Source organism: Acytostelium subglobosum (assembly GCF_000787575.1).
Source record: "Acytostelium subglobosum LB1 DNA, scaffold: scaffold36, whole genome shotgun sequence".
In the NCBI taxonomy this organism is placed as follows: domain Eukaryota; phylum Evosea; class Eumycetozoa; order Acytosteliales; family Acytosteliaceae; genus Acytostelium; species Acytostelium subglobosum.
The window spans coordinates 50751-73636 of NW_012236497.1; the positions used below are offsets into that span (position 1 = coordinate 50751).

The following is a 22886-nucleotide window of genomic DNA, read 5'->3' on the forward strand; positions in this document are numbered from 1 at the left end:
AACAAGTAGCAACAATAGGAATGATGTTGTTGAAACATATGATATCATATGTCCTCTCCTCTTCCTATTTACTAAAGCAGGTTGTCTTTTATCCATTTCTCTATCTATCTGTAATGTAGTAGTAGTCAGTGTAGTCAATAAACCTCATAAGGTTTATTGCTTAAGGTTTGTGACGATAAAAATAAGATCTTGATATCTTTGCAACGAACAAAGTGATGTGGTGAGACACACCATCATGGTGCACCAAAACAAGGAGGTAGCCCAACAACACACACAATATCATTCGCCCCCAGGATTGTCGCTTAGGCTGACGATGATGGTTGTAGACCACACCACTCTGCAATGAAACATGCTAGTACTCTAGTGATGTCCCGATAGCTCTCAAGACTAACACTCTCATCAATACTTTAAAAGAATAGTAGTATTAATATTAGTATATCTACCTGATGGGCGGTCAATCGTACGACGAATCTACATACCCATGAATGTGAGTGGACTCTGGACCAAAGCATGCACTTGGAATATTATAATAGAGATCAAAGAAACGACAGTCTGTTGTACATAGGATTGGTTGTTGTGGTACTTCTTTCTACATTCATTTGTGTGTTTGGATGTGATTAGTTTGGGATTATACTACTACAACAATCACTTACTACTTACACCCATAACATCCTTATATGATGATCCCAATTGCTTCATTAGATCACCGTTGACATCCATTGTTGAACCTTCAGCTTGGAAACCATTCCATTGGATTTGATAGGTGATCTTCTTTAGTTTGGCAGCTTCATCAATGGCTTGAGTGATTGAATTGCGAACGGTCTCCAATGGTGTTCCTGGGAAGAATCCCGCTCTAAGATCGAATGAACACTCACTTGGCACTGATGATGTCCATTCTCCACCTTGAATCTGTCCAAGATTAAATCCAAGTGGATGAGGGAATTGTTTAAACAATGGATGACATTTCTCCTTTACATTCCATCTTGAAAGATTATCAAGTTAGTTCACTGTCCTGTAGTCTTGGTAATTGTATTTTCTAACATACGATTTCTCAAGATCACGTATTGCAGAAACTAGATACATTGCAGCATCAATGGCATTGATACCAGTCTCCATCTCCAATGTATGAGCTGGTTTACCTTGAACGGTAACGTTGCACCAGACAACACCAACCTGACCAGTGACAAGGAATGGGAATGGTTCTGGGATGATGGCGGCATCAGCACGATATCCACGTGCCAAACATGCCAGTGTACCATTTCCTGTGCACTCCTCCTCGACCACCGTCTGGAATATGACCTTGGCCGATGGTACAAAGCCCAACTCCTTCAATGCTTTGTAGGCAATGACAAAGGCCATCACACCAGCCTTCATATCACCAGAGCCACGACCATACAGTCGGCCATCCTTGACATAGGGTGAGAATGGATGCTTTGACCACAATGTCTCACGTCCTGTGGGCACCACATCAATGTGGCCATTAAAGATGAGAGACTTGCCCTGTGATCCCTTTGATAGCATGTCCGATGCGACTACAGGTGGAGTGTGTTGAGCCACAACATTATCCTTTCCATCGTAGGACCAGTTGACCGGTGAGAAGCCTGGTAAATCCTTAATGTCATCCAATACGATTGGGAAACGCTCTACGTTCAATGACAAAGAGTTGAATATCTCTTGCATAAAGATCTGTGCATCCTGTTCATTGCCAAGTAACGAGTCGAACGATACCAATTGCTTTAACTTTTCTACAGCCTCTGCTTGCATCGTATCAACCTTGGCAATGATCTCATCCTTTGTTGGGAATCTAATATTGTTACTCATTATTTGTTATTTGTTATAATATTAATTGTTGATGTTGTTATTACTTGAAGTGAAATTGAATTGAAGATGGTTGTTTGATTCAAATTAATATATTTAATTTCAATGGGTTGATCTTATTGATCATGCATTACTCTTGGTCGCAGAAGATGGTGGTGCTGGTGCTGTTGGTGTTGACAATGGTGTGGTGACAACACCTTGTCCAATGAATGAATCATAGTGATTACTAGTCAGGTCCTTCATATAATGTTCAAAACAATCTGGTAGTTCTTCTTTCATCGTTCCTGGGAAGCCAGAGTACACTGTGAATGGAGGTACTACAGTGTCTGGTGGCAATATCGTTCCATCAGGTATCATACAACAATCTTTTAATATACATCTCTTTGACTGTTTTGTAAGATGTTAGTATGTCTTGTTGTTATTGATTGACGAGCGAGAGAGAGACACTTAAAGTAACATACAATAACACAGTTCTTTCCAATATAAACGAATGAACCAATGGTTGCTGCACTGATCACTGTGTTCTCATTGATCACTACATGATCACCAATCACCAATGGGAAGTATGCTATTGATCTAGATCATTGTGTGTGAACATCGTTTGAGTCTTGTTCTTCTTCTTTATCATCAACTAACTTCCTTCATTATATCTTTACCCTTTAAACTTCTTATATGATGGTCTAATGACAGCATTATCAGAGATGATTGATAGTCTACCTATATTTACATTGGCCAAGTCACCTCTCATGATGACTCCCGATTTAATGATTGACTTGCCCATCAATCTGATGTTCTGACTACCACATAGTATTGATTTCTTGCTAACCTTATTACCATTATGTGTCTCTATATAATCTGTCTTGTCATAATATACTATTGGTTGTTGCATTATTTATATATATATGTACAACTACTACTAGTTGTTATGGATATTGACAATGTAATGTTTTGAGTGTTTCGTGTACATATATTTGTTATTGTTGCAATTCAATGAACATGATATGAGTATGTAACATTTGGATAAAGATCCACTTGTTTATTACTATTAACAACGATATGAAGGAGATGGAAGAGTTAAATCTCTCTCTGGTCTCCATGCATAGGAGGTATACGACCACCAGAAAGTTAAGCTTTACTATTGCTTATCGACTGGTAGGTTGTTGGTTGGTGCAGATGGTGCTGGGGGATACGAGTAGAAATATGGTACAGTGTAGTATTGTGCATTGTTGGCTTGTTGCATTCCCTCTTGTTGTTGGAACTGAGGTACAAGTACATACTGCATTCCAGGTGGAGGTGGTGGAATGTTTGATACAACATTGTTGCTGTTGTTGTTGTTGTTGTTGTTAGTGTTGTTGTTGTTTGGTAGGACATAGGTAACTGGTGGTGGATTGTTGTTGTTAATTGAAACATTGTTGTTGTTGTTGGCCGACTCGTTGCTGGTGTTTGCTTGTTGGATCTCAACGATTGGTGTGTAGTTGATGGCAGCATACTTCATCTCCTTTCTGACATACTTCAAGAAACGAGTGTAATGTACCAACAAGAATGTCTGTAAGATATTATAATATGTTAGCATACAAGTAGTAGTTTGAGTTGGTCTTGGGACTCCCAATACCAAATATACTTACGGTTGCAACAATGAGAACAACTCCAATAACGATGCTTGTGATTCCAATTGGAATTGAGAAGAGGCACAAGAAGAAAGAGATAAATCCAATAACACCTGCAAAGCTTGTGAACCAAATCAATGACATTACATAATGCTATATTAATTGATTGAATTGATTGATTTGATTAGTTATCTATTTGACTGACTACAATGGTAGTACAGTGATACATACAATTGTAAGAATTACTGTTTTGTTTGAAAGGAATGCATAGAGACCTGGAGCCACAAAGACAAATGTAAGAGCGAATGTGAAGAAGGGGAAGATTACAACGTCGATAATCAATGTGCCAGCGACAACACCAACGCAAGTCTGGAAGATCAAGAACAAGATGATGCACAATCTCTCCTTCTTGAACATTGGATCCTTCCATGCAGTTGCACTGTTTGTAATTGGAGTGGATGACTCTTGTGGTTGAGCATTCACTCTATCCAAGTTTAGACCAAATTGATCTGGTGATTCTGCTCCCATTATTTAAATATATATATATTGTATAGTTATAATACTACAAGTAGTGTTAGAGATTGAGTAATATAATATTGAGGATGATGGACGTGGAGATGGTGAAATAGGTTGTGTTTTTGTGTGAAACAGACAGAGCTTCGTATCGATTTTGATGTATGAGGTGATGTTGGGGGGGATGGGTGAAACTGACGTGGTTGTGTGTATTCTCAGCTCTCCAAGACTAGAGTGGCAATCTTTATCCATCAAGCGAACTGGATTCCAAACTAATGAATCACTCTTATGCTGAAAAGTAATTAATAAACTTCCAGGTTTCATTCCTGGTGAACTTCATCATCATTGAAGTTGTAATAATATTTGGGTCCTTTATTGTCTACCATCCTTTATGGAACAATTGTAACATGACCCATCTTTCTTCCTTCTCTTGCCTCACCTTTGGCATAGAGGTGGAGGTGTGATCCCTTTTGAGATAGTGTCTTTTCCCATGTATCAATCTCTGCTCCAAGTAGGTTGTTCATAATGATTGGGTTCTGGGTACCGCTCTGCTCCAAGTACTCCTTCTCGGTGATTCTCTTCATCAGGTCGACACTGCCCAGTGGGAGTCCACAAATGCAACGAATGAGTTGCTCGAATTGACTTGTGACACATCCTTCGATAGTCCAATGTCCACTGTTGTGTGGACGTGGTGCCAACTCGTTGACCAACAGTGTGTAGCGGTTGTCCTTGTTCTTGACGACAAACAACTCCACTGCCAATATTCCAACCAGTCCAATGCCCTTGCCAATCTTGCTGGCAATCTCCTTGGCCTCCTTGTGTAGGTAGTCGGGGAGGGTGGCTGGTGCGATGGTCTGACGCAGGATGTGGTTGCGATGCTTGTTGGTCACCATTGAGAATGGCAACTCGATAGAGTCAAGACCACGAGCGACAATCACCGATGCCTCTGATTCAAACTCAATGTACTGTTCCAAGATGGCCTTGGACGTGTTGGTGTCTTGAGTGACCTTCTTCCAGGCGCCCTCCAAGTCGACAATGTCAGAGATCTTGGCCTGGCCCTTGCCATCGTAGCCCATGGTGTTTGACTTTAGGATGCATGGATAGCCAATCTTTTGGACGGCGAGCTTCAACATCTCGAGTGACTCGACTGGCTCAAAGTTGGCAGTGCCAACGTCCAACGATTGGATGAATCTCTTCTCTTGGACACGGTCCTGACAGATGCGCAACACCTTGGGGTCGGGGAAGACGGCCACCTTTTTCGAGAGATACTCGACAGGCTCCACCTGAATGTTTTCAAACTCATAGGTGACCACGTCGACCTTGGAGGCAAACGAGTCCAGCGCAGCATAGTTGTTGTAGTTGGCCTTGGTGGTGAAGGTCGAGACGTGTGAGGCAGACACATCACTCTCGGGACAAAAGATGTGAGTCTTGTAACCGAGTTGGGCGGCAGCGATCGCAGTCATACGTGCCAGTTGACCTCCACCAAGAATACCAATAGTTGAACCTGGTGCCAGGACCAACGATGATGGACGGGTGGATGAGAGAACAAAGGTTGACAATGGACTCTTTTCTTGGTTGACGCCAACGATTGGTGATGTCGATCGGACTGGTGAGTTGATTCCACCAGCAACAAGCAATGATGGAGAGGCTGGTCCATGATGGCTTCTGTTGTTGTTGTTGTTGCTGCTGCTGCTACTGTTTAGTTTTGATTGCATTGGTGTAGAGACCTGCTGCTGTTGTTGTTGTTGAACTCCTCCCATCATGCTGGAAAAGTTTGCAAGCATCTCGTTGGAGGTGACAGCAGCACCATGATGTGCAGCAACCGGTTGATCGGTGGGTGTTTCGGCAACGGCATCGGTCTGCTTCTTGCGATAGATCTCAAGGGCCATGTCGATCTGGGGATAGAATGGAGCAAGCACGGCAGCGGCAAGGAGTGCAGCGTTGGTTGCACCGGCAGCACCAATGGCAACGGTACCAACTGGTATACCGGCGGGCATTTGAACGATTGACAAGAGACTGTCCACACCGCTCAGAGTCTTTGATTGGACGGGCACACCAAACACTGGAAGTGGTGTCAATGCTGCCACCATACCAGGAAGATGTGCGGCACCTCCAGCACCAGCGATAATCACCTTGAATCCACTGGACTTTGCGTTCTTGGCATACTCAAACAATCTGTCTGGTGTCCTATGTGCAGAGACAATCTTGGATTCAAATGGAATACCCAATGTTGTCAATGTGTTTGCTGCCAACCTAAAAGTTATTTAAATAAATATGTTAGGATATTCTATTTGAAGACTGCTTGTCATCTGTCAAGTAGTATACATACTTCATGGTCTCCCAGTCTGATTGACTACCCATGATGATTCCAACCATTGGGCTTGCATTATGGTTGATTGGCAATGTGAGGGATGGTGTTTCGGTTGTTGATCTACTCAACCTAGTCATTGGTGAATAGGATGGTGATGGTGACAAGATATTGTTGATGATATTTGATTGTCTGCTTTGATTCTGTTTGTAGTATAAGTAGTTGGTTAATATATTGCATTTGTACTTCTACTACTTCTACTACTACTTCTAACTACATTACATACAAGTGATGAGTTGCTGCTGCTTTGAGTTTGACTATTGTTCAAAGTCATATAGTCAACCAACTTGTAGGTTTCATTGGCAACCCATGTATAGTTGTCAACCAACATCTTGGTCTGATCATCAGAGAGTGTACCAACTGTTGGACCACCAGCCTGCAATGGGATGTTACGATAGACCTGCTTATCTCTCATCAAGTTCTTATCTCCATGTGGCCAAATCCTCCAAGAGTCATTGTCAATAACGTCGGCCAATATGATTTCCTCTTGTGGTGTAATACCAAACTCGACCTGTAAAAAGGATAGTTAGCCTTTGAAAGAGATAGATAGACACGCAAGTGTACAGTATATACATACCTTAAAGTCAACAAGTACAACATCTACTGATGCCCAAGCACGCTCCAATGCCTCAAATGCAAGACTGGCAACGTGACGGAGATGAGAGAGTACCTTGGAGTTGATAGAGACACCACCAATCTTTAGGTCCATTGCAAGAATGTCACGCTCAGTGACGAGTGGATCGTGCTGTGCATCATCCTTAAAGGTGAACTCGATCAGACATGGGTTGAATCTGGTGCCCTCGGTGATGTGAGAGTTCCTCTTGAGGTAGGATCCAGTGGCCAGACGTCTGACAATCACCTCGAGAGGGATCATCGAGCATCTCTTGGCAATGAAGCTGTTGTTTTGCTCCTGACGAACGTAGTGCGTACTGATACCGGCCAACTGAAGAACACGGAACACATTGCAGGTGGTTGTCGTCGAGTTTATAGCCTTCATTGGTAGTTCGTCCCTCTTTGCTCCGTCTCCAGCAGTGATTGAAGAGTTTGAAACTACAACAACATGTTGGTCATCCTTGTTTAGTTTGTAGATTGACTTTGTCTTGCCCGATGCCATAAATGTAACATCGGTAGAATCAAATACTGTTATAGTCATGTTTTGATTGTATATATAAAAGATATACTATATGTATCTATATATATATAAAGATAGAAGTGTAGGATAATGCTTGTAACTGTAACACTTACAAGAGATATAAGTGTGAGTCGTGTGGTGGTGAACACAGGGTCGGGGTGTGATGTTTAAACGAAAGGTTTTAAAATAAATAAATCAAATAAATTATTTGTTTCAATTCCGTGTCGGGATTGAAAGTTACTCGGTTGTCCCAAAGATATAAACAGTTGAAGTCTATGACTAGTTGATTGACATGTAAATCAAAAAGTGACTTTGAATTGTATTATTTGTTTGGATAGTTCAATAACAATTCATAGATAAACAGGATGTGATGATCATACAAGGACTTGTAGTTGTTAGGTCCTATTCTCCGACCTTCTGTCTTCCCAAAACATCTAACACTCACGAAACACATTAATACCACCTAGGTATGATCGATCGATCTGAAATTGACGCCAATCAAATAATTAACTGTTTGGGTTGCACAACACACACAAACATAATGTTGTTGTTCTAGTATTGGTTGAGTTGTTGTAATAACAAATTAATATTTAAACATTGTATAAATATATTTAAATAATCACACAAGATGTCTAGACACTCTATTTTAGTTATCAGTTTGTTGATACTGGTCTGCAATGTACAATACTCTTACTCTCAATACACAAATGGTACATGTCTGACTACGACTACTAATTCTTAAGAATATAACTAATAGAATTGACATTATAACAACAACAAACAACCACGACAGATACATGCGCACAATATACAGCAACACATGGTATTATAACAGTTGAAGCAAGTTCCACTCAATTCTGTTGGAGAGTTGTACCAAATATGGGTGCAGCCTATTTGGCCAAGGATGTTAATATCACAGTACTATACGTTCGTAACCTAGAGTTGAACAACAACTCTTTGGTTATTGTCGCTGGTGGTTTGACATCGGACAAGGCCGTCGCCACCTACACCAAAGACACCAATCAATCACAACCTACAGTGATCAGTACTGTTGGTCAGGTACTCATTTACTCTTATTATCAAGATGCACAGATAGAGTTCTCTATTGAGTTTGGTAGTAGTTCAAGTATGTACATCAAAGTAGGTAGTAGTATTTGGCTATCATTATCATTCACTAACATATAACACATTATTATATAGATGACAAGGTTCTAAAGACATCAATTATCATGCTGATAAGTGTAGCGTTTGCCATGTTCATTCCATGTGCACTGGTATCATGTATCTCATGTTGTACAAAGGATAAGAAGAAGAAAAAGTCAAGACAAACATGTATGTTTTGGATCAGTGCTGTACTTGGTTTGGCTGCACTAGTTGTAGTACTATCGCGTAAAGTAATCAACTAAAATAAACTTGATATCATATGTAAGAGTATATTATAAACAGCTTGGCCTTCTCATGCCTGCTGTTGTTGTTGATTTGTTTATTGTGATGCGATCGCTCGCCATTGTTGTTGTTGGGATGGAAAGTATGTTTGATTGTGAGGTGAGTTGTTGTTGTTGATGTAACCATAAGGTATCTTCATCAAGTGTGCAATGTTATCTATGTTATTAAATAACATAGATTATTAAAATGATATATATGAACTACTGCAGCAGCGATCGTCTATTGTTCTAGAGAGTACACTCCTGCTAGACTTATGTGAGAACAACCTTTTGCTTCTTTCTGTTCTCATCGTCGATAGTCTGTTGATAGTTGTAGGCATAGAAACCCATGATTCCAACGGTGATTGCCTGAGCCCAGATTCTAGCTCTGAGGAACCTGGTAGTGGTCAATGAATTGCCACCTCTGACATGGTTCCACACACCAAGTCCTAGCATTGCGGCGGTCAGACCGGCACCACCCACCAACAAGTAGTCACGCTTGGCTCCATCGACCAAATTCTTTGGTGGTGGAGGGATGGTAAACTTGCGTTGAAGTTTAGCCAACATTGAAAGCTCTGCCTCTTGTGATGATAGAGGTGTTGGGTTATTGTCTTCTGATGTTGTTGACATAGTTATATATATTTGTAAGTGTAGTTGTTATTGTTGTTGTTATTACTAAAACTAATTCTGTGTTTGAACAACTCGACACTACACCAGTGTTTGGATATATAGTTGTTGAAAAAAATTAAATTAAATAAAGAATAGGGGGTAGTTTTGAGGTGTGGTTTTATTGTTTTTGGACAACACACATAATCTGCAAAGTTATTACCATTACTAGCCCTGGGGCAATGTTTAACGAGTGTTACATTTATATCTCTCCATTGTGCACATACTATTTACGTGTGACATCATCATTATCATTAACTTTCAACACACACAAACATCTCGGATCTTTAGATCTTGAACTATCTACTTGAGATCCCTATTTCCTTTTTTAGACTTGTATAGTTTGATTAAAAAACTCATAATTAATAATATTAAATTGCAGAGTGATGTTCAAATAATGTTGGTGATCATCTTCAAACCAAACTAACAACAACAAACTAGTACTTTTTTACAATAGTAACTTCCAACTTACACAACACAAATAATCATTTAATATACATATATATAACTTGGGATGAAAAGACTTACAATAGGATTATTAAAGTGTGACAAGTTCATACCAGAGATAAAGAACAAGTTTGGAGACATTGATGTACAGTTTGTAAACTTGTTAAAGTTGAACAAATTGGGTGTCAGTGTTGACTTGTCAGTGTTTGAGGTCACCGAGTCAAAGTTCCCAAAGTGGGACGACGTCATGTCCAATCGATACAATGGCTTCATCATCTCTGGCAGTAGATCATCGGTGAACGACGACAATGAATGGATCCCAGTGCTAAAGGATCATATCAAGTTGTTTGAAGCCAACAACATCAAGACGGTCGGTGTTTGCTTTGGTCACCAGGCTGTGGCATCGGCACTCGGTGGCACCGTAGATACCAATCCCAAAGGATGGCAAGTGTCTGATCATGACTATGTAATCAATCCATCAGTGTTGCGTAGTTATGGACTTGGACTGTCACAACAACAACAGGACCAAGACAACAACAACCAAATGATCTCTGATATTATATGTCTCAACAAACAGATCGTCACCAAGAAACCACAAGAACTATTGTGTTATGGTGGCAATGAGATGTGTAACAATCATGGTATGATCAACCGTACATTCCTAACGTTACAAGGTCACCCAGAGTACACACCGGCACTGATCAAAGAGGTTCTACTCACTAGAAAGGGTGTGATACCAGACGATGTCATTGCAGATGGTATCAAACGTGCAGAACAATCAAAGGTTAATCAAGAGTGGTTTTCAAATCTAATAGTATCTTGGTTCTTACAGCAGCAAAAGCAATGATAAGTTTAGTAATGGGCATTGAGAGACATAGAGAAAGACATAACCAATGTAACAAACAATAAAGTCGTGGCATTGTATTATTATAAATAATAATTTATTAACATCTTGAGGTGCAATGATCAACATTAGGTAGTTGTAAAATATCTAGATTTGGATACAAATTAGATATCCTTCACTAGATTGACGAGGGAGGTCCAGACGACCATGGGTCGCAATTGTAAGTCACTTCAACAAGTATGATGATCATTGTGATCACTGAACAACAACAACAATGACAAATACAAATACAACTTTATATATATTTGTACTACTAGTATCATTAACAGTAGTACTAGTACAATCAGACAACGTTAACTTTACAGCCAATTTAAATGTATGTTAACATCACTTATTCTTGTATTCCAATTACTTACAACTATAGTTAACCATCTTTAGAACTTGAGTGAATGGAATCATTATTGGGAGAGATGTGTTGGTAGTGGACATGCATGGTTAGGTACAAGACAGGATTGGAGGGATGCACTCACTATTGCCCGTGAGAAACTTGGTTTCCAAAGAGTTAGATTCCATGGTATCTTTGATGACGATATGAATGTCTATCAAGAACTACCAAATGGTCAAGTCCAATACTCTTTCTACAATGTAGATCAAGTATATGACTTTTTATTATCAATTGGTGTTGAACCATTGGTAGAGTTGAGGTATGATCATAGTGTCTTACAATACATCAAACATTCATATTAACATACTACCTTACTACAACAGCTTTATGCCAACACCAATGTCATCAGGTACACAAACAATCTTTCATTACAAGGCCAACATTACACCACCAAAGGACTATAAATTATGGTCCGATATGATTGTTGCATTCTTGGAGCACTTGATCGATCGTTACTCATTTGATGTAGTAAAGTCTTGGTACTTTGAAGTGTGGAACGAACCAAACTGTGGATTCTGGACTGGTAATCAGACAGAGTACTTTACAATGCTTCAGGTCACTTCGGATGCCGTCAAATCAGTGAGTCAAGAGTTGATGGTTGGTGGTCCCGCCACTTGTCAATCTCAATGGCTTCAAGAGACATTGGACTTTGTCAAGGATAACAATGTTGCACTGGACTTTGTATCCACTCACGAGTACCCGACCGATATTGAACCACTCCAAAGAGGTATCATGCGTCAAGTATTGAATCAATCTCGCAACACTGTTGGACAATCAATGCCACTGTTCTATACAGAGTACAATGATGGTCTACTGCCACAGGTCAATCTACATGACAATACGTATGCTGCAACGTTTGCCATATTCAATGTGATTGATGTCTATGGTTTTGTGGATATATTCTCTTGGTGGACATTCTCTGATATCTTTGAGGAGCAAGGACAACAATCAGTACCGTTCAACGAAGGATTTGGTCTACAGACAATCTACAACATACCCAAACCATCGTTCAAGGCGTTTGAGTTGTTACACGAGACTGGACAACAACGTGCCTTGGTCACTGGAGATGTTGATCATCCAACTGTTGGTTTGTTGGTTACTACGGACGATGAACAACAACACGACGAGATTTCAATCATTGTATACAATTACAATATACCAAATGGAACGATCGAGAGTGCAAGTGTATTGATCACATTGGAAAATCTACCAACCAATAGGTATGATGCAACATTGAGAAGAATCGATCAAGACAATTGTAATCCATTGGCCACTTGGCAACGTCAAGGTTCACCAACCTATCCCACCAGGACACAGATTGACGAGTTGCAAGAGTCGGCAGAGTTTAGAGTTGAGAATATCCAATTCAAGGTATTGGATTCATCGACTATACAATTCAAGTTGGATTTGTCTCCAATATCAATTGCTGCAATTACTATTATTAAAGTTGATCATTACTAATGAGCTCCACTGGAAACGGAGAGTACGGTGGTGCCATCATTGACTGCTTGAGCATGGGACGTGCTTTTGACATCGTGGGCGATTCGATAATTTCGTTCTACAATGTCACAATGGTGAATTGTGTGAACTCCATCGGCGCAGCTATCTCTGTCAGACAGTCCATTGTTTACATGGACTATGTCAAGATATCCAACTCCAAGAGTGATATGGGCACCATCTACCTAAACCATTCCAGCCTCTACATGTCCACCAGTGTCTTGACCAACAATGTGGCATTGAACAGTGGAGCCTCGCTCTATCTGGCCAGTAGCACTGCCGAGATCACCAACTCGACACTCGCCGGAAATACCCGTGTGGTGATGATTCCCAATCCAAGATTCGAGGAGAACCTGCTTGTGTCAGCTGGCTCCAGAGTCCAGGTGATCGGCAAGCCCCCAATTAGTGTATTCTGCTCAGCTGACTCGACTGTTGTCGATGCCAAGGGAGCCTCGCTGTGCACCAACGTGTTGACCGACTCGCCACTCCTGCCCACCATGCCCAAATGTGGGGATCACACCTGTGAGCTGTTTGTCGAGGACTTCTTCTCGTGCCCTGATGATTGTAACTCAACCCGCTTCACTGGAATGCTCCAACAGGACTACCACTGTACCTCGGACAAGTACAAAACTGCACCCTCCTCAAGAGCCGCCAGCAACGTACAGACATCCCCCTCCGCTTGTTGGAGAACCTTGATGGCCCATTGATCGGAAACCTGACATCCTACTTCTTCGTCCCTCGTGATGGGTTGGTCCACTTCCGGTTCAACTTCTCCGGTGTTAGCCTGCAAGTAGTGATCGATAACTTGAAGGTGGTGTCTCTCAACAGGACATCCGGTGGCCTACCCCAGATGACCTCCATCTACCTCCGAGGCGGCCCCAAGATAGCTCACAGATGGTCATCACATATGCCACAGCGCAACCATCCAGCACCAATCCAACTCGCACCCTCTCCCTCCAATACTCCCTCAACGACAAGTCCAACTACCAACCATTCAACATTGCCTTCTACAGCTACAACACTTGTGGCGACTTCATCTTTGACCCGAATGAGAAGTGCCATCACGACGAGGTAGCTGGCTTTGGCCATCCCAATCTACTCGCCAACTCGACCTGTGGCAATGAAGTTTGTGATGAGTCCAATCCCAATGAATGCTTGGCCGACTGCTACTACCACTTTGGCCCAAGGGCATGTGACACCCCCTACGAGGTCATCCCAGGCACCTTTGTCCAGTTCACAACCTCCGATGACACCTTGGGCAAACTGATTGCCAACCAGATGGTGTGGCGTGTCCCAGGCTATAACCAGCTCCAGTTTGGCATGGATGTGACAACTGGCATCCAGGCTCCCCAGCCCATCTTCAGGTTCGACCTTTGTGACGATGGAGAACAAAAGATCATCCAAGATGTCTATCGTGGCACCTTCTACCAGGTACCCAAGGAACTGTCCGTCGTACCTTTGCCCCAGTGCACTTTCTCGACCAACAGTTCGTTCCACTCTGATGCCCAGTCCCTCAAGACTTCGATGACCCTCACCACCTCTGAGACCGCCCAGGCCAATGCCGACTTCTCCAAGGGTGGTATGCCCATTGGCATCTCCTTGTCGGCATCGTTCTCCAACGACAAGTCAGTGACCAAGGCCATGAAGATGAGCTCCAAGAACACGGGGTCCCTCATCGATACATCAGTCACTTGCTACTCGTTGGCCTTTGAGCTCAACTTGGACCGCCAGCATATCCCCTGGAGCAGCAACTTCCTCATCGATATTTCGCGCGCCATCTATTCCAAGGACTTTAGTGACCTTGTGGTCAAGTACGGCACGCATATCTACCTCACCGGCCGCCTAGGTGGGAACTTGAAGCAGATAACGCAGATCACCAGCTCGGAAGTCAAGGAGGAGGACGAGTCATCCTACTCTCAACAGGCGTCCAGGACCTTGGCCACTGCAGTAACCTCGCCCGTGTTCAGCGCCAATGCCAACTACAACTCGGACACCAACGAGGAGGTCAATGAACAGTCCATGAAGCAGTTTGTCTCCAAAACCACCAGGACATCTGTGATCACCTATGGAGGTGCACCCGGCAGCTATGGCCCTGGTGATGACAGCACCACTTCAACGTTTGGTGTTTGGGCCAACACGATTGACCAACTGCCCATCGTGGTTGACTACCAGATCATCCCGATCAGAGCACTGCTGCCAGAGACCTGGACCACGATCATGGGCGAGAGTATCCTAGCCAAGTGGACCCAAGCCGAGCTGGAGTACTATGTCTACCAGATCAACTCGGCCCAGGGCATGGAATCAGTTTGGATGAAAGAGCAGACCCTGCACACGTTCACTATGTTCAACGGGAAGTTCAAGACATCCATCACATCAGTGAGTGCAATTACCAACCTCACCACGTCCTATATCGACCTCGACACTGCCTCCCCTGGTAAAGGTGAACACCAGATCAGCACCGACTTCCCCTTCTCCCTCGACACCCTCAGCCACAGGGTCTACATCAACGTCTCCCAGGACAACACACCAATTCCTATGAACACTGAGGGCATTCCTACCAAGGACCTCAATGGCGATACCAGCAATTTCCTCCAGTACACAAATCTGATCATGGTTGCCTCTGGCACCACGGACAAATTCTCGGTGGACTATCGATGGGACCTGGAAGGCTCGAGCAACTCTGGTGGCTACGTGACCAATCTCTGGAAACCCTACCAGATGAAAGATGGACTGCTGTCGCCCATTGTCATCCGAGACACCTCGTTCCTCCTCATCCCGCCCATGCCCATCGCCTACACTTCCATGGCCATCAATGTCAACTCAGGTGGCTACACCAAGGTTGTCTATGTCAATCTTCAAGTTCAGGTCCCCCCACATGTCTCCTGTCCCGTTTCCATTCCTCAGCCCTTTATCTCCTTGTAAGTGATAAACATCCTCTTTAACCATGATGATGGATACTTACATTATCTTTACAAATTCGTGATGGCCACTCACATCGATTACACTCCGGGCTACGCTGCCTTTGGTCAACTCTCACGGGACTTTAGTTGGTACAATAGCGACAACCCAATCTCTAAACATTGGTACTGGCGCTCCTTTGCATATCTTAGAGACCTAGCTAAGGAGATCAGCGAAAAGGTGTGGAATCCTTCCAGAGTGCCAAAGGTTGGGGTCACGACCAAATACGTCAGCCGACAGGGTCTTAACTACCAGGTCATCGACAACTCCCCAACTGGAGCTCCCGAGGACAAGTATGTCTGTGGTGTCACGGCTGTCTCATTGCCCGTCGAGCAGCCCTCCTACCTCTTCCTGCCAAACACCGATGCCTCGCCATCATATGTCATGGTGGAGATTAGCGACTCGGCCAAAGTGTTTACTGGTATTACCTCCATCCAGGCCCTATCCTTCTCCCCACTCATGCCGCTCATCCGAGAGATGAGCAGGGATAATATTGCTACGATCAACAACAACGACAATGATGGATGGTGGAACTCGCTCCACGGCCTCTTCCCCAGCGCAGATTGGATCCCAACCACCCCCAATGTCTACATGACAGCCCTTAATGGCGCCACAGCCTATGTCAAGAATCAGTCTGATGAGGGTATTGCCTACTGTGAAACCTTCTGGGATTGGCAAGAAAGCAGTGACGCGAACCCCGATGGATTTTACGATTAAAGAAATCACATCGCCGCCATCCAACATCATGGCAACAGTGTCATAAAAGATGATGTCCGTCGCTGTGCAGTGACGAGTTCAAAGATCAAACCAACAATGATGATGATGAGGAATGGACGTCCAGGTACAACTCTGATGTAGTCCTGTCTTATTGGTTGATGTTTGAACGATCTCCTGGCCAATCAGCTCAGGTTGTTGAGCAGGTGCGCCACCAGATGAAGTTGTCCATGGCTGATTGATTGGTTGAGTGTGAACTCGATGAGCGACGTTGGCATGTCAAACGTGTCGAATAGGAGCCGTAAGCATTGGTGCCAGTTGTTTTGGACGCACTTGGCCAAGGTCTTGCGAATATGAGTGTGGCTGCCGCCCACTAGACTCTGATGGATCTCCTCCCATCTCGTCTGCTCTGTTCCAGCTGCCAACTGTCGCTCATATTGGATAATCATGTGAAGAATATCGTGACTGCCAGAGAGCAATGCATCGATGATTAGGTTTGCCATGTTTTCCGGTGTGCAGTGATGTTCCATTTGACACATCGAGAGGAGGAACTCAAAGACTTGTGTATGAGAACCAGCGGCCGCACCAGAGTAGGCTCTGGATGTGCGGCCTTCAGTTCGCTTGTGGTGTAAGAAGGTGACAACATCCAAATGTCCATTGGAAGCTGATTTTTCCATTGCTTCGGTGGTGGTGGCCTCTGTTCGGTGTGTTGTCAGATACTCCACTGTCTCCAGGACTCCATTGGTTGACGCATCGAGTATTGTTTGTGAGACGTCAGACGAGCACACATATGGCTGATCGAGGAGATAACGAACGATATCCAAGTGTTCGTGCCCATATGACATCGTGTGTGACGGGACGGACTGCCTTTTGCGATTGAGGAGAAGTTGGAGTATCTCGAGCTTGCCATGCCTAGCCAAATCGGGGAAGATATCGCAAGTATAGAGACATATTCTTGGATACTTGTTGCACAGTGGCTGCACCATCTCATAACATTTGTTTGAGATGGCCTGGTCGATTGGATAGACACGACTATTCGATCGGTATACAGGACTGATGATGTCGCTGTTCAGGAGTCCTTGAAGCAAATCCAATCGGATATTGGCGTCTTCATGCTCACGGCCCATGCTCCATATGCATATGGCCAGGTCGTCCAAAGTGAGGGGGCGATGTTGCGCTGGCACACTCTCAATGATGTATTCTCTGACTGCATCGTTGAGCAGGTACTGAAATGAGCACAATGTGTAACCGCTATCGATGGCAAATGCATTGGGATGATTAGCGAGAAAGGTGCGCACCATCGATGCAGTGGCGCCAGGAGAAAGTGATGTTGATGAGCTGATGGCACCGAGAATATGATCACATTCGAGATATGTAAGTTGCTGTTGCTGCTGAGATAAATGGTTGTCCAAGAATTGAAACAGCTCAATGCGATCAGACCGAATCAGTTCTTTGAGCAATGCCTCGCCATCGAGTGCGATGTTGATGTTTGGATGAGAGATCAGGCGTTGAATGAGCTTGATCGATTGTATCGACTGGTCAATCGTGTGGACCCAACACTGTCTCTCGTTGGCATCGTCACAGTGATCCAACAGGTACAGGACAATCTCCAAATGGCCTTGTTCCAATGCTTTCGGAATCGCATCCAATCCAACGATGAACGGTGTTCCCAGTTGGACACACTCGGCGTGAACATATTGCACCAGTTGCAAGTCTCCATTGATCACGCCATTGCGGACAATGTCAGCGGTGCCAATGCCAACATTGTCTAGCTTCATCTTCAATGCCACAAAGGTGAGGTAGTTCGAGAGGGAGCGACAGACAACGGGTGCGAGACTGCCATCTTGAAGGAGCTCTGGCAGTGTTCGATTGATGTTCTCGAGCAGATCCATACTGAAGTAGTGCAGCAATGTTGACTGGACGATCTGTATGACATTTGTGCGATCGATGCAGTGGAAGAGAAGCCCAACAGAGGTGATGAACTCCAGTGCACTCTCGGTCGATCCAATCGACTTGATGAACTGTTCCGATGCTTTCCAGTGGATGAGATCACGGGACGAGAAGTGGAACAGGTGGATGTGGTCCATGAGGCAGTTGAACATCTTGAAGTCGACCAGTGTCCTCCAGCCGATCTTGGTGATATCGATGAGATGCTTGCCGTGTGCAACACGATCACAGGTGCAGTTGATCAGAAGATACGAGAGGAACTCGGTGTCATTGCTCGCCAACGTTGAATTGAGTGCATCGGTCGTCAGAACGTTGTGATGTGCATTGTTCATCTTGATGTTGTGATCAAAGAGCACTTGGAATATCTGACGATTCTGGTGCTGGACAGCCAGCATCAACAGCTTGTGCAACGATCCTGGCTCCTCATCCAGTGCATCCAGGTATCTATTCAACAGCAGGCTCGCATTCCTCTCCTGATCGTATCGATCCTGTATCGTCGCGATTCTTGGCAGGTTCAGCTTTCTGGGTTGCACCTTCATGGCGATGCCCCTTCTAGGTGCCACAATTGTCGTATCCACGCTCAATAGAGCTGATGATGGTGGTGATGACAATACTCTCTCCTCGATGACATCAGCAAGCTCATCAAAGAGCTTGATAAACAATGCAATCCTGCCATGGATGATACAGGCTGATAGCGATCTCTGAGCTCCAACCTGTATATCTCTGCGTTGTTCAAAGATCTGTCCCCTGATTACAGTGCTCCTGAACACTGTCAGGAATGACACTCTAGCTTGCTGTTGTTGATGATGCATCCCAATAGAAAAAGAATATAGATAGTTACAAGTATGGAGCTAGGTCTTGTGAAATTTTGGTTACCCTTGCCCTTCATATTGCCCGTTTTGTTTCAACCGAAATCACGACAATTTGAATTTTTTTTGCAACCTTTACTTTGAGGACTTCCTGCAGGAGGATCAGTGTCCAAACAGGGAGTCGGGGAGTCAATGGTGGAAGAAATTAAAGAATCAAATAATTTCTTTCTATTATTAAAAAGTTTTCACCATTGACTCCCCAACCTCCCTATGTCGATACACATCCTCTTTTTCCCCAAATTCCCTATCCCTATTCCCCTCCCTTCCCTCCCCAAGTTGCAACGGATACACTTTTTGTTCTATTATTATTATTATTATTATTATCCTCCCTAGACTCCCCAAAAAAAAATAATAATAATAAAAGAGAATAGATAAAAGAATATAAAATTAATAAAGTTGAAGGAAATAATGGAATCCGCGAAGCGGATGTAATGTTGGATCGGGGCCCCCCAGAGTTATACACACACATATAGATGTCACAATCATCAAGATTATCAAAGTTAATTAAAAGATTGACTGAGTGGGGGAGGCAAGGTCAATCATTTGATTGACCAAAAAATCCCAATTGTGATTGACTTTTTTCATTGTTTTTGGTTCCAACTGGAAAGATATAAATACTGGTATAGTAGATCTGATCAATATATAACAAATTAATACTTTAACAACAATACACATACCAATAAGATGAACAATCTACCAATAAGATTATCTTCTATTCAAAGACCAACCTGGGGACTTAAATCAACAAATGTTTCTAAACCAACTTCACCACCTTGACCAACACTACCATATACTTCCAAGTCACACTGTATTAAAGATTGGATCAATAACTTTACTGTCCCAGAGCAAATGTTGTTCGAGGCCAATAGTTGTTCACCATTTCTCAAAACAACAAGAGAGATGAGGATGTGTACAACATTTAATGAATTCAAATACTTGGTGTCCACCAAAGAGTGTTTACAATGTTTGTAAGTATATCAATATTATTATTATATTGATTATTATAAATTATTAATAATAATTATCTACTTTCTCTATAGAAATATGGACGATCTCACACTTACATGGAGCACCAATTATTTTGGGAGTTTTGCCAAAATCCAGAACAGATCAAGATCAACAATAAGAGAAAGGAGGTGTTTGTTAAATGGACCAACAATAACATTCCAAAACAGAAATTGGTTGTTGAAGCTACTCAAAGACCCGAGAAGATTTTATATACTCCAGATGATGACATTCCTGTTGTAAAGGTTCCAAGACCTCAACTCTGTAAACTTCCAGTCTCAGACCCCAATCTATCTAGATTCTCAGATCAAAGTAGGAGAACTCTTAGCAGGATATTGACCAAACGACCAAGAGATGAATGGTTATCATATCTCCCGAAACAGGATTTTGGTGACTTGGAGGACATATCTGACATTGATGAATCTGATCTCCAACCACACAAATCAAATAAACTGGATTGATTAAAAATAATAATAATAATCATCCATTATTTAATAGTAATATATAGGACCATACACAGTAATCCGAGGAAGGAGATCCGAACTGCCCATGATACCATTTCACCAATGTCCCTTGACAAATCGCATTATTAATCTTACTTCAAACTTTTTAGTTGGGTGGGGCATTTTTTTGGTTTGACCTTAACTCCTTTTATTTGATGATCATTCCAACAAACAAATAAACACATACTATTCAAACTACCTCTTTACATGTATAGACAGCCAACGTCCACAAATAACACACACACACAAGATTGAGGTGTGCCAACCATTCAAAGACTCTCTCAATCATGTTAATTGAAACACCAACACTGACGTAGAAGTAGTAGTAGACTTGTTGACAAACCTCCTACTTACAATGCTTAGGACCTTTCATCACTCACTTATTCAAACACGATGGTATGTCATGTGAAGGTTGTGTTTTATGCTTTAACGCAACATTAATTGTTAACGCTCACTGCAATTACATCTGAGAGGCGTTCAGTGCTTCCAGATGGCTGAAGACCTTATAGGTATGGAGCCAACAGGAAGCGTATATTATTAACAACATAGAGAGATGGATTTAGCCAAAGATGCTGATTACGCTGTTGCTTTGCAGGATGCCAACAATGTCGAGTCACTCAGTGGCGACTATTAGTCTGATGTACCGTGGAAGACACTTTCATTGATTGGGATTTGCAGTTCCATCATTGACAGCTGGTAGGACACATGGCAGAAGCAATCATTGGCACCACGATGGCGCGGACGTCACTCAACAATCGAATGGATTCGTCATCCTTTATCATCCGCTCAGTGTTCAATGTACATCTTACCAAGTCCCAACATATTGACTACACCAGCAACTTCATCAGAAGAGGATGTCCAGCAACTCGAACAATACACACAGCTCCCATCACTCATCGAGGTCAAGGTGAATGAGATTGGCGCCAGTTCATAGGTCACAAGTAGGAGGACGACATCATTGACGTGCTAATGAAGTCGACGTACAGGGACGAATGGCGATAGTATCACTTTGTTTTTAAGAAGTCATACCTCCTACTACGGTAACATCAATGGGAAACACGACATCAAGGGCACTTGACCAACAATATCAATGGACAAGTCAGACTACTACAAGGTGTTTTGTCCGATCTAAAGGAGAATGAGCGTGATAATTCTAATACACTCAATGTGGTAATGATGTCACCTCATCCGGATTCATCAGTTGGATTATGCGTTTCTTTGGACTGTCTGTTCAACATTATTCCGTGGAATGCCAGCATCCTTCAAGTTCAACGACAAAGGCATTAAAAGTACTACCAAAAAAAACACAATAGGTTCCAGCCTAATTTGGTTTTACCAATCACCTTTGTCTAGTTCCAAATAAAAAAGGGGTATAAATACCTAAAGGTTAATGTCAACCAAAAATGTGACCCTCCCAACTATAAAGTTTGAAGTCACATTAATTATGCGATTTGTCAAGGGACATTGGTGAAATGGTATCATGGGCAGTTCGGATCTGTCCGTCCTGAGTTCGATTCTCAGATGTCCCACAAAACAGTTTTTTTTTCACTGTCTCCCTTCCTGTCGATGTCCAACATCATCAAACAAATAATAATAATCATAGGTGTGGTGGTTGTGTGTTGGTGTTGTTCATCCTGTGTAAAGATCTTCCAGTTGTATGACCTTTGTCAAGTTGAGAGCAATGAATAGAGAAACGTGGCATAGTTAAGGTAATCGGTGCAACACTATTCATACATATATATGTTCAAAATCAGACACTATGTCTGAAAGCATTCCAACAGTAACTCAGACGTTTGATTAGACAACACGATGAATTCAGGTGTCAACACACTAAACAGTCTGTTGCAATCTTGGTCGTCGATTCAAAGACGTTGGGAACATGTCGTGCCAAGCAATACAACAACCACAGACTCTGTCAGCACGACCTACTACACATCCTGCTCACCGCGTTGCTTTGTCAAGTCCATTTTGGAGCCCCCCGAGAATAAAGGCCTAGTTCAATGTATGTATAGCATAGCAGTAGTTTAGATCATAATGTGTATGTTTTCTAATTGGACTTACAATAGACAATAGATCCAATGCAACCTCCCGAGGATGTCTACCTTCACTCGACTTCTTACTCGATCATA

The 22886-nt window shown here is 42.8% G+C and overlaps 13 protein-coding genes across 13 annotated transcripts; 7 read left to right on the forward strand and 6 right to left on the reverse strand.

The window, feature by feature from the left end:
- Positions 1-302: 302 nt before the first annotated feature.
- Positions 303-1821, reverse strand: SAMD00019534_119000 (hypothetical protein; the record flags this gene model as incomplete). The annotated part of the gene is made up of 4 exons (XM_012892825.1): positions 303-405; positions 480-589; positions 661-982; positions 1046-1821. 4 exons carry the CDS (start codon positions 1819-1821, stop codon positions 303-305), a joined length of 1311 nt encoding a protein of 436 aa, XP_012748279.1.
- Positions 1822-1944: 123 nt separating this feature from the next.
- SAMD00019534_119010 (hypothetical protein) lies at positions 1945-2599 on the reverse strand (the record flags this gene model as incomplete). The annotated part of the gene is made up of 3 exons (XM_012892826.1): positions 1945-2205; positions 2280-2394; positions 2475-2599. Coding segments are annotated over 3 exons (501 nt in total), but the record flags the coding sequence as incomplete, so codon positions are not given.
- A 354-nt stretch (positions 2600-2953) lies between these two features.
- Positions 2954-3953, reverse strand: SAMD00019534_119020 (hypothetical protein; the record flags this gene model as incomplete). Its single annotated transcript, XM_012892827.1, has 3 exons — positions 2954-3364; positions 3444-3578; positions 3657-3953. 3 exons carry the CDS (start codon positions 3951-3953, stop codon positions 2954-2956), a joined length of 843 nt encoding a protein of 280 aa, XP_012748281.1.
- A 374-nt stretch (positions 3954-4327) lies between these two features.
- SAMD00019534_119030 (hypothetical protein) lies at positions 4328-7420 on the reverse strand (the record flags this gene model as incomplete). The annotated part of the gene is made up of 4 exons (XM_012892828.1): positions 4328-6191; positions 6268-6449; positions 6533-6817; positions 6884-7420. The coding sequence occupies 4 exons, from the start codon at positions 7418-7420 to the stop codon at positions 4328-4330; spliced, it is 2868 nt and encodes a 955-aa protein (XP_012748282.1).
- Positions 7421-8066: 646 nt separating this feature from the next.
- On the forward strand, positions 8067-8841 carry SAMD00019534_119040 (hypothetical protein; the record flags this gene model as incomplete). The annotated part of the gene is made up of 3 exons (XM_012892829.1): positions 8067-8148; positions 8232-8564; positions 8639-8841. Coding segments are annotated over 3 exons (618 nt in total), but the record flags the coding sequence as incomplete, so codon positions are not given.
- Positions 8842-9135: 294 nt separating this feature from the next.
- On the reverse strand, positions 9136-9492 carry SAMD00019534_119050 (hypothetical protein; the record flags this gene model as incomplete). Its single annotated transcript, XM_012892830.1, has 1 exon — positions 9136-9492. The coding sequence occupies one exon, from the start codon at positions 9490-9492 to the stop codon at positions 9136-9138; it is 357 nt and encodes a 118-aa protein (XP_012748284.1).
- Positions 9493-10042: 550 nt separating this feature from the next.
- On the forward strand, positions 10043-10822 carry SAMD00019534_119060 (hypothetical protein; the record flags this gene model as incomplete). The annotated part of the gene is made up of 1 exon (XM_012892831.1): positions 10043-10822. The coding sequence occupies one exon, from the start codon at positions 10043-10045 to the stop codon at positions 10820-10822; it is 780 nt and encodes a 259-aa protein (XP_012748285.1).
- A 435-nt stretch (positions 10823-11257) lies between these two features.
- SAMD00019534_119070 (hypothetical protein) lies at positions 11258-12719 on the forward strand (the record flags this gene model as incomplete). The annotated part of the gene is made up of 2 exons (XM_012892832.1): positions 11258-11523; positions 11588-12719. Coding segments are annotated over 2 exons (1398 nt in total), but the record flags the coding sequence as incomplete, so codon positions are not given.
- A 5-nt stretch (positions 12720-12724) lies between these two features.
- SAMD00019534_119080 (hypothetical protein) lies at positions 12725-13468 on the forward strand (the record flags this gene model as incomplete). The annotated part of the gene is made up of 1 exon (XM_012892833.1): positions 12725-13468. One exon carries the CDS (start codon positions 12725-12727, stop codon positions 13466-13468), a length of 744 nt encoding a protein of 247 aa, XP_012748287.1.
- A 187-nt stretch (positions 13469-13655) lies between these two features.
- Positions 13656-15683, forward strand: SAMD00019534_119090 (hypothetical protein; the record flags this gene model as incomplete). The annotated part of the gene is made up of 1 exon (XM_012892834.1): positions 13656-15683. The coding sequence occupies one exon, from the start codon at positions 13656-13658 to the stop codon at positions 15681-15683; it is 2028 nt and encodes a 675-aa protein (XP_012748288.1).
- Positions 15684-15743: 60 nt separating this feature from the next.
- Positions 15744-16436, forward strand: SAMD00019534_119100 (hypothetical protein; the record flags this gene model as incomplete). Its single annotated transcript, XM_012892835.1, has 1 exon — positions 15744-16436. The coding sequence occupies one exon, from the start codon at positions 15744-15746 to the stop codon at positions 16434-16436; it is 693 nt and encodes a 230-aa protein (XP_012748289.1).
- Positions 16437-16618: 182 nt separating this feature from the next.
- SAMD00019534_119110 (hypothetical protein) lies at positions 16619-19192 on the reverse strand (the record flags this gene model as incomplete). Its single annotated transcript, XM_012892836.1, has 1 exon — positions 16619-19192. One exon carries the CDS (start codon positions 19190-19192, stop codon positions 16619-16621), a length of 2574 nt encoding a protein of 857 aa, XP_012748290.1.
- Positions 19193-21462: 2270 nt separating this feature from the next.
- Positions 21463-21669, forward strand: SAMD00019534_119120 (hypothetical protein; the record flags this gene model as incomplete). Its single annotated transcript, XM_012892837.1, has 1 exon — positions 21463-21669. A coding segment is annotated over one exon (207 nt), but the record flags the coding sequence as incomplete, so codon positions are not given.
- Positions 21670-22886: the final 1217 nt, after the last annotated feature.